Raw genomic sequence first — 13,166 nt, 5'->3', positions numbered from 1 at the left:
GGTGGGGGATTCGGCGATGGTAATGCCGTTGAATGTCAAGGGGAGGTGGTTAGACTCTCTCTTGTTGGAGATGGTCATTGCCTGGCACTTATCTGGCGCGAATGTTACTTGCCACTTATGAGCCCAAGCCTGGATGTTGTCCAGGTCTTGCTGCATGCAGGCTCGGACTGCTTCATTATCTGAGGGGTTTCGAATGGAACTGAACACTGTGCAATCATCAGCGAACATCCCCATTTCTGACCTTATGATGGAGGGAAGGTCATTGATGGAGCAGCTGAAAATGGTTGGGCCGAGGACACTGCCCTGAGGAACTCCTGCAGCAATGCCCTGGGGCTGAGATGATTGGCCTCCAACAATCACTACCATCTTCCTTTGTGCTAGGTATGACTCCAGCCACTGGAGAGTTTTCCCCCTGATTCCCATTGACTTCAATTTTACTAGGGCTTCTTGGTGCCACACTCGGTCAAATGCTGCCTTGATGTCAAGGGCAGTCACCCTCACCTCACCTCTGGAATTCAGCTCTTTTGTCCATGTTTGGACCAAGGCTGTAATGAGGTCTGGAGCCAAGTGGTCTTTGCAGGTTATAACATAATCAGAAAGGATAAGGTAGGAAGAAGAGGGGTGGAGTAGCTGTACTAATTAGAGATAACATAATGGCAGTAGAAAAAAGAGACATAACTAACAGGAGGAGAGAAGCAGAATCCATATGGATTGAAATAAAAGCTAAGAAGGGATCGATCACACTAATAGGGGTAGACTACAGACCACCTAATAGTGGAAAGGAGGTGGAGGAAGAAATATGTAAGTAAATTTGTGAAACGAGTAAAGGATATAGAATAATAATCATGGGAGATTTTAACTACCCCCAAATAAACTGGCAAGAAGAGGTAGGTAAAGGGGTACAGAATTTTCACAATGTGTACAGGACTCCTTTCTTACCCAGTATGTAAAAAGCCCAACAAGAGAGAAATCACTGCTGGATCTAGTAACGGGAAATGAACCAGAACAAATAAGAGAAGTACACATAGGGGAACATCTAGGCAATAGCGATCACAACATAATAAGGTTTAAGATAAAGATTGAGAAGGACATAAGTAAGACAAAGACCAAAGTAATAAATTGGAAAAAAAATTGATTTTAAGGGGATGAGAATGGAACTAGGGAAAATAAACTAGAAAAATTTAATGACAAACAAAGAAATAGAACAACAGTGGGAAACATTTAAAATGGTGATCAATAGAGTCCAGGAGAAATATATCTCACTAAAAAGCAATAAAAAACTAGCCAGTAATGAGGCACCATAGGTGAATAAAAAAAGGGCAAAATTGAAACTAATGAAAAAGACATACACTAAATACATAGACAACAAAGAGGATGACAAAAGGGAATACGAAAGGGTTAGGAAAGAAGTCATAAAAACAATTAGGAAGGTAAAGAGAAACTACAAAATTAAATTATTAAGGAATATAAAAAGAAATAGTGAAGTATTCCACAGACACATAAATAACAAAAGAAAAATCAGGATTGGGATAGGGCCACTATGGGATACACATGATAAACTCACAGGGAATAACAGCGAAATGGCAGAAATATTAAATAATTACATTACCTCAGTATTTACCAGGGAAACTAACATGGTGGGCATAACATTAGAAGAAGAGTTCAAAAAAGGCATAAAGACATTTAAGATAGAAAGAGGGGAGATAATTGATAAACTAATCAAACCTAGAGGGGATAAAATCCCTGGTCCAGATATATTAAAATAAGTTAGGGAAGAGGGAGCAGAGGCACTATTACATATATATAAAAATTCATTAGAAAAGGGAATTGTGCCAGAGGACTGGGGAACAGCTAATATTATTCCTATATTTAAAAAGGAGATAGAACGAGTCCAGGGAACTGTAGACCCATTAGCTTAACCTTGGTGGTCGGAAAGATAATGGAATCTTTACTCAAAAATGTAATGGAAAACATCTGGAAACCAAAAAAAATAAAGAATAGTGAGCACAGATTTCAAAAGGGAAGTTCATGCTTGACTAACCTTATTGAATTCTTTGAAGGAGTAACAGAAAGGGTAGACAAAGGTAATGTAGTAGATGTAATATATTTGTATTTTCAAAAGGCCTTCGATAAGGTACCGTATAATAGCCTCATGACTAAGGTCAGAAGACAAGTGGCAAAATGAATAGCAAGCTGGCTACAAAACAGGAAACAGTGATAGGGGTTAACGGTAGTTACTCAGACTGGCAAAAGGTGGGAAGTGGTGTTCCACAAGGATTGGTGTTGGGACTACTGTTGTCCACAATTTACATAAACGATTTGGACTCGGGAATCGGAAGTACAATTGCAAAATTTGTGGACGACACCAAATTGCAGGATATAGTTAATACTGAGGAGGACTGTGACAAAATTGAGGAATACATTAATAATGGCCTACTCTTGCTCCTATTTTCTATGTTTCTAATAAACTTGCAGAATGGGTGTGTAATGTGCAAATGAATGTCATTATAGATAATTGTGAGGTGGTACGTTTTGGTAGGAGGAATAAGGAGGCCACATACTGCTTGGAAAATAAGAATCAAAATGGGGTAGAGGAGCAGCATGATCTGGGGGTGCAGATAAACAAATCACTAACAGTAGCGATGCAGGTTAATAAAGCCATAAAGAAGCACACCAAGTACTGGAATTCACCTCTAAAGGGATAAAGTTGAAAAAAGGGAAGTTATGTTAAACTTGTATCGAACCTTGATTAGACCACACTTGGGGTACTGTGAACAGTTCTGGTCTCCATATTATAAAAAGGATATAGAGGCACTGGAGAAGGAGCAAAAAAGATTTACTAGCATGATACCCAGAACTGCAAGATTATACGTATCATGAACGATTGAACAGGCTGGGGCTCTTTTCTTTAGAAAAGAGAAGACTGAGGGGGTGACCTGATGGAGGTCTTTAAAATTGTGGAAGGGTTTGATGGTTAGACGTAGAGAAGATGTTTTCACTTGTCAGGAGACCAGAACTAGGGGCCATTAATATAAGATGGTCACTAATAAATCCAAAAGGGAATTCAGGAGAAATTTCTTTACTCAGAGAGTGGTTAGAATGTGGAACTCACTACCACAAGGAGTAATTGAGGTGACTAGCATAGATGCATTTAAGGGAAAGCTAGATAATCACATGACGGAGAAAGGAATAGAAGGATATGTTGATAGGATTAGATGAAGAAGGGTGGGATGAGGCTCGTGTGGAGTATAAACACCGGCATGGACCTGTTGGGCCGAATGGCCTGTTTCTGTGCTGTACATTCTATGTAATTCTATGTCAGACTTGCTAGTGTAGAAAACTATTCACAAAGAAAGACTCCTCCAGAATGAAGAAGAGGTTAAACGACATGGACTAGATGTCAAGGCAGTGTCTACATGACAAGCAAGGGTTTCTTGGAATCCGGTCTATTTGGTTGAATTAAATATAGACAACAAAGGATTTTATGCATTTTTGCTCCCTTTAGGACTTATTAGATTAATTACTGACAATTCTACAATTAGCTAAACAGACAAACTGGCAGTATGATGTAAAGCAATCTTCCAAAGATTGGTTTCCATTGATTGCTGGCTCTGTCCAATGTGAATAAGCATGGTGTAAATCTCAAAGTCTGATGCATGATATTGAACACATATAGGTCCCGTTTTGCTTTCTATTGTTGAAATATGGCATCCTCAACTGACCTGTACACCTGTCCCTTTTAGAACTTTATCAGCTTGTTATGTCTAATTATAAATATGAAGCTGGTTGATTGATATGTTGATTAATTCCACATACAGATGATACTTATGATAGTTTCAGTTAAAACACCACCAGGTGGTGGCCTGGTTTGCATCACTGGTTCTCTTACCGTGACCACGAGTATGAGGGGCTAGCTCTTGGCATCTGCGGAGCTAGAAACCCAATAAATTTAAGTACTGAGTTACACAAGATAAAACTGCTAATTATGTTTATAGACTGTCCATTGAGCCAATTACAATTGTTCTCATCCTATCAGCTTGGATCCTAGAGCTGTAACCCTACCTGAAAGTAGCCACACAATTTGTTGTGGGCCAGCCCATCACAAAGGACCGTTCTGGGCTCGTGCTTCCTTCACACACTTCATCCATGCAGGACGCCATCCACACCTCACAAATTTTCACACGTTTTTTCAGTTTGAAATGAGATGCAGATCTGTAAATGAAAACAATACATGGAAGGAGTTATTTTAAACCCTCCTGTCAATCACTCATCCTTTTTTGTATCTGGCAGGTGGCCACTGCCCATCAGCAAAGTAGGGCTAGAAATTGGGCCATGTAGCGCCCATTGTTTCGGCGCTACACGGCCTCCCAAAGTTCCAAAATGGCGTCCGGAATGGGCGCACACACTTCTAGCATTACGTGCACTGGACGCCATCTTTGTAAAGGATTTCACGCACGCGCAGATAACAAATGCCGGCAGCATGTAAAGTAGGGAGAATATGCGTTAGATTAGTGTGCAATGCTGATTTGAAGTGATAGACATCATTTTGGCACAACACTCCACTCAACGCATTGTCTTAACCACATCTTAGAGTGCCTGAAGGACCCCCCACCAGCTCTATTTAAAGGGATCATGCAGGTGTTGCAGGTTAGTTGCTGGATTATTGCTTCTGGCTGCTGGTAGAATAGGACATGTTTGTTGAAGCTTCCTATACTTACAGAGATTTGCTATAGTCTATTTGAGAGTGGTTTGGCTGGTACTGCCTTACGTTTGGTGTAATTTACAATAGTTTTTGAACAAGATTCCTGGCAACCATGGGTGGTCTGCTAGGGCTTCTGCTGGGCGCAGAACATGACTGGGAGCATGCAGAGAGGCCACTCACAGCAGGTCAAACTGTGAGGTGAGGGAAGAGGAGGAGGCACAGGGAACTGAGCATGAAGCCATATCCCATGCGGGCCTTCAGGGAACATCGCTCTTACCTCCAGATGAGCGAGAATCAGTGCATCCAACGGCTGAAGTTCACCAAATCTGTCACCTGCTGCAGCCACAACTACAGCCTCAAAGCAGGGCAAGGGCGGCATTGCCTGTGGCTGTCAAGGTAACCGTGGCGCTGAACTTCTACGGCTCTGAATCCTTTCAGACCTCTGCTGGCGAGCTGTGCAACATCTCACAGTGTGTTGTGCACTGCTGCATAAGGGAGGTCTCGCAGTTACTATATGAGATGCGCAACAGGTTCATCATGTTCTCTCTTGAGAGAAGCAGAATGAGTGAGCACAAGGGTTTGTTCGCATTGCAGGCTTCCCCATTGTGCAGGGTGCCTTGACTGCACGCGTGCGTTAACACATGCCTGCTCCACATATCGGCCATCTTCATGAATCGAAAGGGGTTCCACTCCCTGAACGTGCAGCTGGTGTACGACCATACACAGCACATCATGGGGGTCAGTGTCCACCACCCTGGGAGCAGTCGCGACACCTTCACTATGCGGCAGTCCAACGTGCCAGCTATTTTTGAACCGGTTCAGCAAGTAAAAGTCTTGGCTACTGGGTGACAAGGGCTATCCCTTCATGAGGTGGCTCATGACCCCAGTCAGGAACGCAACGTACACGTGCAGAGCGGGCCTACAACAAGAGCCATGCTGCCACACGCAATGTCATCGAGCATACCATAACGCTTCAGCTGCCTTGACCGTTCTGTTAGAGTCCTGCAGCACTCAGCGGAGCAGGTGCCAAGATTCGTCGTGGTACGCTGCATGCTGCACAATCTCGCCATTATGAGGGAACAGCCCTTGCCACCGATTATCTGGCAAGACCCTGAGCCAGAGGAAGAGGAGGGAGAAGCTGAGGAAGAGGCTGAGGATAAGGGAGAGGAGACGGAGGGGGAAGGGGAGGAAGACGCAAGGGAGCAACGAGCTACACTGGCCGTCAGTCGGGGCTCTGTGTGCTCACCTGATCCTTGAGTGAAATCAATAATGTGAATGACATCTCCCAAGTCCTACACTCCCCACCTGTCCTCTTCCACATGATCAACAAATCGCCCTCCATGTGATTACACATTGCTTCCTCCCTCAGCTCATCGCAGAAAAAACCACCACTAAATGCAAGTTCAAATTCACATTTATAAATTAATACATGAAATGATGCAAACAAAATGAGACCATTCACCTTTGTGCATTCTCTTAGTGCCTGTTGTTCATGTGCCTTTACCTATCCTAATGCTCCTACAAGGTGCATCCTCATGCCTAGGGCAGGGGTGGTGGAAGGCTGCTGGCCTTCAATGGAGAAGCGTGCAGATGGCCTTGGAGGACGACCTTGAGCAGCTGTGGGCTGGGAGGGCCTGGCTTCAGACTGCACCATCTCGGCATGGGCTGCAGCAGTCTGGCCTGGCTGGCTGATAGGCAACAGCAAGAGCACTGGCGGAGTGGCAGGGGTGGGAGCAGGAATGCTGTCGTCTGGACCTGCGGTATCCTTTCCCACCACCCTGGCTCCTGCGCAATTGTGCCTGGTGTCTCACCACATTCAGATCCCTCCTCTAACCTAACCTCTAAAGGATGTGCGGTGTTAGTCTCTGAGCTGGTGGATGCGAGTGTCAGATCGAGTGGTGGTGTGGCTTCAGTGTCCCCCTCCTCCTCCTCGGACAGTGCCGCCACCCTGTGGTTCTAAGCCACACAGTGCAGGAAGGCTCCCCGTTTTAGGCTAAGCTAGCTGATCTTTGCCAGGACAATGGTGGGGGCAGTGCCAGTGGCCTTAGGGGTTCTCGGGTAAGGAGAGAGACAAAAAAGAGTCATCAGGATTTCCGCTTCGGATTGCGAGTCAATGCCCCTGCTGGAAAGTATACGTGCGTGGATGTCAGGTGACGTCAGGACAGGCCTCATGCCCCTGTGATTGAAAAACCTACTGGCACCCACTGCCTGGGCACACCCATGAAGAATGGCCACTTGAATAAAGTACCAAAGAGCTGCTGGCACACACGGAACGGTAGCTCGGCAAGGATAACTGGCCAGTTGTAATGTTTTCTGGAGTTCTATTGAAAGGTCATCCACCTAAAATGTTAACTCTGTTTCTCTCTCCACAGATACTGCCTGACCTGCTGAGTGTATCCAGCATTTTCTGTTTATGTTTCAGTTTTCGCTTTTGTTTTACAGTTAACTAGTTTCATGAGTTGAGGAAAGGAACTGGGATGGAAAAAAAAACAATACTATTGTGAATGTGTCACTGCGCTTTATTTGGTTAGTTTACATGAGTAATTAATTTTCCTTTAACATTCCATCGCAAAGAATCTGTTGACTAAATCACCGTAACTTTGAAATGATGTAAAATAACTTTAATAATTTACTGATTCAACCATGAAAATATTTTCCTGTCAGCTAAGTTTACATTTGGAACATTGTCTGGCATGATTTGCTGCAACATTGCTTCAGTGTGTCTGTAGGAGTTGTTGACACATTGTGCACAATGCCAGGTGTCTGCTTTTCAAAAGGTTCCATTGACTGTGAAAGTTAACATAGGTCAGAGGTTCAGTTGAGTATTAGGGATTGAAACAAACCAAAAAAAGGGAAGGGGGTAGCTAGAACTGTGGTCTCACATTTTAAACTTTCTACTCGGAATAACAAAAAACCCTTATTTCATCTGTTCCCGTTCTGATGAAGGGTTGCACCTGAAACATTAACATGTCTTTTCGCTTCACAGATGCTGATTGAGCTGCTGAGTGTTTTCAGCATTTTCTGGATGTAAATGCTCCCATGGCACTATTCGAAGAACAGGAGGGAATTCTCCCGTTCTTCTGGCCAACATTCCTCTCGTAACCAACGCCACTAAAACAGATTATCTGATTATTCATTCATTTGTGGGTTTTTTGGAACATTGATGTGTACAATTTGGCTGCTTCATTTACATACAAATCAACAGTGACTACACTTCAAAAGTTGTAAAGTGCTTTGGGGGATCCTGAGGATGTGAGAACACACTGTGTAAATGCCAGTTCATTCTTTGGTAATTGGCAGCTGGAGTAGCGAGGCTCCATTGGGTGTGCAGGAAATTCACCTTGTGCTTAGAATCATTTCTGTCTTGCCATTATTCTTCCTTTACAGGCCTCCTACACCAAGCAACATCCTCAAAACTGAAGGCTGGGACCGTGCAGAACATAATTTCCAAAACTCTCACCAATGCAGAAATTCATGTGGGTGGGACGAGGAGCGCAAATAACATTAAGATAATATGATGTTACTAACTTGCATCAGTTACTGCCTCAAAAAATTGTAGTTTGTAATTGGAGCTGTGGGAAAATCATTTCTATCTCAAGACTGCTCCGACTTGATAAGTAACATGGACTTTTTTTTTTGCTCATGAGCTAGGATAAATGCCAAGGTGGGATATATGTCATACTTTATGGATTTTCATAGTACGGGAATTTCCTCGGTCCACCGCACTTCTGGCAAAGTCACGGCAGCGAAGTGGGAGCAACTTCAAGGATATTCCTAATCTATTTTGTTTATACCACACGTTCAAAATGAATTAGGTAAAGAGACAAAATTGGTGAACTGAATTGTGCTGTGAATCCCTTTGTAGTTTGGTCTCAGTGTACCTGGAGGCAATGTGACAGCTAACTTATCTAACTAATATAGGTTTAGAATATTTATATTCTGAACAATTCCTTCAAATGAATGTTCAGTGGAAAATTATTTCCAGTAAATAGAACGTGATGATATCTCCAGGAAGTACAAAAATATTTCACAGAAATTATATCACGCACAGTATATGATAAACAAATATTTCAGCACTAGGGCCCAGAAATTTGGATCTGTCCATTATCGGGAGGGGGGGAGGGGGTGCTCAAGGAATGATCCCTGTGTCTGAATGGTGAGGCCCCTGACATTGAGCCTTGGGCCTCATTTCCATCAAGCCAGTGAGCTGCGGAGAGTTGCAGGCAGTTTACCAGTGAAGCGAGATTGAAGATTGGGCCACTACTGGTGTCCCAGCGGCTCTCAGGTAAGTGAGGAAGGGTAGCGACAAGGTCGGGAAGGGGGGCGACCGGGTCGGGAAGGGGGGCGACCGGGTCGGGATGTAGGTCTGCTTTTCCTAAGTGAAAGCCAATCTTGCTGCGGGGTCTTCAACAGGAGTTAGGCCCCTTATTTGCATATGCAAAGAACGCCTGTTTCAGGCCTAGGTGCTGCAGGCCGATTATTTGGCTTTTACCAATATGGCAGGCGGCGTACTTCCTGCTCATAATGAGCCTGGGCTTCCTGCCCGCCATATTGGAGGCTTAGGAGGCCATTTAGCGTCCGATAAATGGAAGCTATAGGGCCAAATTTCTAGGCCATGTTATCCACAGCTGTGAGATAAACTATTGTCACATATTCAGCCATCTTATTATTTATTCAACAATACACTCAAGCATGCATTAATCGACAGGATTAAATCCAGTTTCTTACCAAGTATTTTTATCACTTTCGGATAAAGTAATGAAAAATACAAATGTACACAGCAGCATTTGATACATACAAGCTATATGTTTGCACAGGCCTCTCTGGTCTGCACCAATTTATTTAAATGTATTTCTGTTTATCTTTCTGTTTATCTAATGCTCTGTAGCAAATATTGTTTTTATCCTGCAGTAATTTGTACCGATTTCTTTCACTGACTTTTCAGAAGGTTTATGGTAACATTTATGGGTTTCCAAATCAGATCTCTATTCCTTTTTATTGTTGCAACCATCACAACATTGTAGTGGATTTTTTTTTACTTTGGCAACCGCTTTAATTAGTTTATTAGTTCTTCACACAGTCTTCTATTTGGAGTTGTTTTTCCCAAGACCATAAAACTATGGAACCACTTCACTGCCTCTTAAAATCCATAGTCTTTCAAAATCCAAGCTTGGCTTAACCCACCCCCCACCCCGCATTCCCCTCCCTCCCCCCATTTCCCCCTCCTCCTCCCCCATTCCCCTCCTCCTCCTCCCCCTCACTCCCCATCCTCATCCCCTCCCCTCTCTTCCCTCCCCCCTCCTCCCCCACCCTTCCCCTCCTCTCCTCTCCCCTTCCCTCCTTCTCCTCTCTCCCCCACAGCTTTGAAGGCAGCAGCTCATTGGCACAGTTCCATGGGAAGCATCTCATGATTGGCACAGTTCCATGGGCAGCAGCCCCATGGTATATCACCCAAGTAGCTATTTTTGATGCATGAGCCTAGATGGTGAGTGATGGCAGTCTGTCCAACCAATTAGGGAATCACTGCCAACCCCCACTCTTGTGCTTACCCAATGTACACACACACATACATTTTCCAGTAGGGTTCAAAGGATAGCAATCTGGAGCAAGAATCTTGGTTTATTTTTCCTCTCCCTAGAAGGCCATGAGGCCAATTGTGGTCCCCAACTGTTGCCTCAGTTAAGATCAGCTAATTTTTGAAGCTGGGACCTTCCTCATCTGAATGGCCTCGTGCTATACCAAATACCTTTACTCATTATGGAATAAGAATTACTAGTGCTTTGTTAAACTGCTCTGCTCTCAAACTCTTTGCAAGCCTGATGGTGCCTGCACTGTTGGTCTCAATAAAACCAAGTTCAAAAGAAAGGTGAAATGGAGATCTGCTGTTTACTTACTTTGATTTCGCTATGGCTAAAACATCATTGAAGAGGAAGAGATGTCGGTCTTGGGTTTGGAGACCAGTTTTGAGCTGGGCCTGTCCTTCCATAAGAAATGTTCTGTTTGGTCCAACGATTGACTGAACGAGGCGGCAGAACTCTGGACTGACAGGAGATACACAGCTTTCTCTGCAAAACAAAGCAAAATGAAAATGAAGTGAAGGTAAAATCATTGCACAATCTAATTTCAATAAACTGAACACATTTTTGTCAACTAGGAAAGTGTTTAATTCTACCCACGTTGAAATGCTAAGATAATTTTTTAAAAGTTGCTGAACTTCAGCACAGCAACTGCAGCAGAGATTAAAATGAATTGTTCCCATTTCTCCCAGGCATCATGCTTGCCCAAATACTCCCCATTACAGTGATACCTTGCCCTTTAATCAGCAGTACCATTGCAACCTATGCCCGAGTTATACTGCAAGTCTTAGTCAGAGCAGAGTGGTCTTTCACAATGTCCTGCTGCAAACCAAAGATCTTACTGGACCTGGGGAATGGTAGCCTCATAACAGGCTCAATATCCACCCTTGCATCACTGGCGCACTATGGCTGCTGTATGTACCACCTACTGGATGTACTGCACCAACTCACCGAACTTACTTCAACAGCATCTCACTCCCCCGTGACCTCTACCTCCAAGAAGGACAAGAGCAGCAATGTTGTGCGAATACCATCACCTCCAAGTTCCTTTCCAGGTCACACACCATCTTAATTTGGGCATAAACCATTCCTTCACCATCGCTGGATCAATATCCTGGAATTTCGTACCTAACACCATTACGGAAGTACCATCACCACAAAGACGACAGCAGTTCAAGAAGGCAGCCGAGCACTACCTAGCCAGTCAACAATAATTCAAATGCTTAGTGTAGCTATGCAGCTTGTTTGCTGTTAAATATGTCCCTGGTGTGGTATAACTGGGGTATAAGGGCTCTCCATGGTTCAGTGAGTAAATGTACGATGATACTGAGTTATTAAAACCAGGAGGATCCCAGCTTCAATGATTAGTCAATGCTCCATTTTCTCAGCAGGGATGGTACTGGAGGACCCTGACAGGAAGAAATTAACCAAGATTGTTGCTCCATATTGTATCTAGTGACCCCTGCAAAATATCAGGGCCAAGGAATGGTGAACAGAATTAGGTTCAGCTATGATGCCACCAATAGTTGGATAGCCCATCAACATTTACTGTACAGACTCCTAAATAAAGAAAGGGCACTTGGACAAGATATTAGAGACCCGCCAATGCCTATAGAACTGTACTCTAGCATGAAAATCAGGGTTTGGGGGTGAAAAGAGATTGAGGCATAAGTAATATTTTGAAAGATCAACTATATGCTTTGTAGCAAAGATAAAGATTCATACATTAAAAGTGTACAAAAATTGACTTACCGATATAATACCTCTCTCACTTTTTTACACGCATGTTATTTTTTTCGCCTGATGCTGTTACCTGAACAGGATTACACACTAATTGATGTCCCGCAACATTCCACACGATAAGTCGGAAAATATGGTCACTCTATTGCCTGTCTCTGATGTCTTAGTGTTCCTGTTTCTTTTTGTTTCTTCTGCTTCCCTCCCTTTAACTCTTCTTTTTGCTTTCTCTCTCTCTATCCTCTTCTGCTTTATCCCCTGTCTTTTTCCTTACTCTTTTTTATTATTATTCATTCTCAGGATGTGGGAATTTATTGCCCATCCAAAGTGGCTTGATACAACTGAGTAGCTTGCTAGGCCACTTCAGAGGGTAATTAAGAGACCGTTGGTGCGGGACTGGAGTCACATATAGGCCAGGCCGGGTAAAGACAGCTTGTTTCCTTCCCAGAAGTACATTAGGGAACCAGTCCAGTTTTAATAACAATCTGACCGCTTCATGGTCACTTTTACTGCTACCAGCTATTTAATTATGGATTTTTAAAAAACTCTCAAATTGCTATGGTGGGATTTGAACTCTAGTCCTGTGGATTATTAGTCCAGGCTTCCGGATAACTAGTTCAGTAACATAACCGCTACATTACCATACCCTATTTGGGTAGGAAGCGAAGGGTGGCAGGAAAATGAGTCACCAATGACTGCAGTTTGCATTTGGGGAGGAGATGCAGGAAAAAATGTGGGCCTCAATGGCTTCCTTCCCACCCCTCCGCTCAATCACTCATGCTTCCTCCTATCCAATCACTCCATTGGATCCCCAACTCCTTCCCACTACCACTTCCCCTTCCTACCAACCTTTCATTCCTTGATTTCTTCCACCTTGAACTACCCACTCAACTCCTGTATCTTCCCCTCCCTCTTCTCCACTGTCACTCAACTCATCCTTAACCCTCCATCCAGATCCTCCCCCCCCCACCAACAGGCCAAAAGTCCCCCTTACCCTCAAACTGTTTCCCTTTGTTTGCTTTCAAAATTCAACATACTTGTTTCTTTTAAAAGAAAATTAATCAAATTGGAATGAGGAAAGGTTCTGTCTGGCTGCCTTTCATCCGATCTATTTTTCTGTCTCATTCTCACCTTCTGTCTCATAGGTGCAA

The 13,166-nt window shown here is 43.6% G+C and overlaps 1 protein-coding gene across 2 annotated transcripts in view; it reads right to left on the bottom strand.

Moving 5' to 3' along the window:
• arhgap20 (Rho GTPase activating protein 20) overlaps nucleotides 1-13,166 on the bottom strand; it is a 109,319-nt gene that overhangs the window by 51,362 nt on the left and 44,791 nt on the right. For both annotated transcript variants that reach the window (XM_067986109.1, XM_067986110.1), the window contains exons 3-4: nucleotides 10,597-10,767; nucleotides 4,063-4,212 (exon numbers count right to left, since the gene is read on the bottom strand). In XM_067986109.1, coding sequence (XP_067842210.1) covers nucleotides 4,063-4,212; nucleotides 10,597-10,767 — 321 coding nt within the window. The remainder of the gene's footprint in view (nucleotides 1-4,062; nucleotides 4,213-10,596; nucleotides 10,768-13,166) is intronic.

The sequence above is a fragment of the Heptranchias perlo genome, chromosome 6, assembly GCF_035084215.1.
Source record: "Heptranchias perlo isolate sHepPer1 chromosome 6, sHepPer1.hap1, whole genome shotgun sequence".
Lineage (NCBI taxonomy): Eukaryota > Metazoa > Chordata > Chondrichthyes > Hexanchiformes > Hexanchidae > Heptranchias > Heptranchias perlo.
The sequence above is the reverse complement of the archived record's forward strand: the minus strand, read 5'-3'. Positions and strand labels throughout refer to the sequence as shown.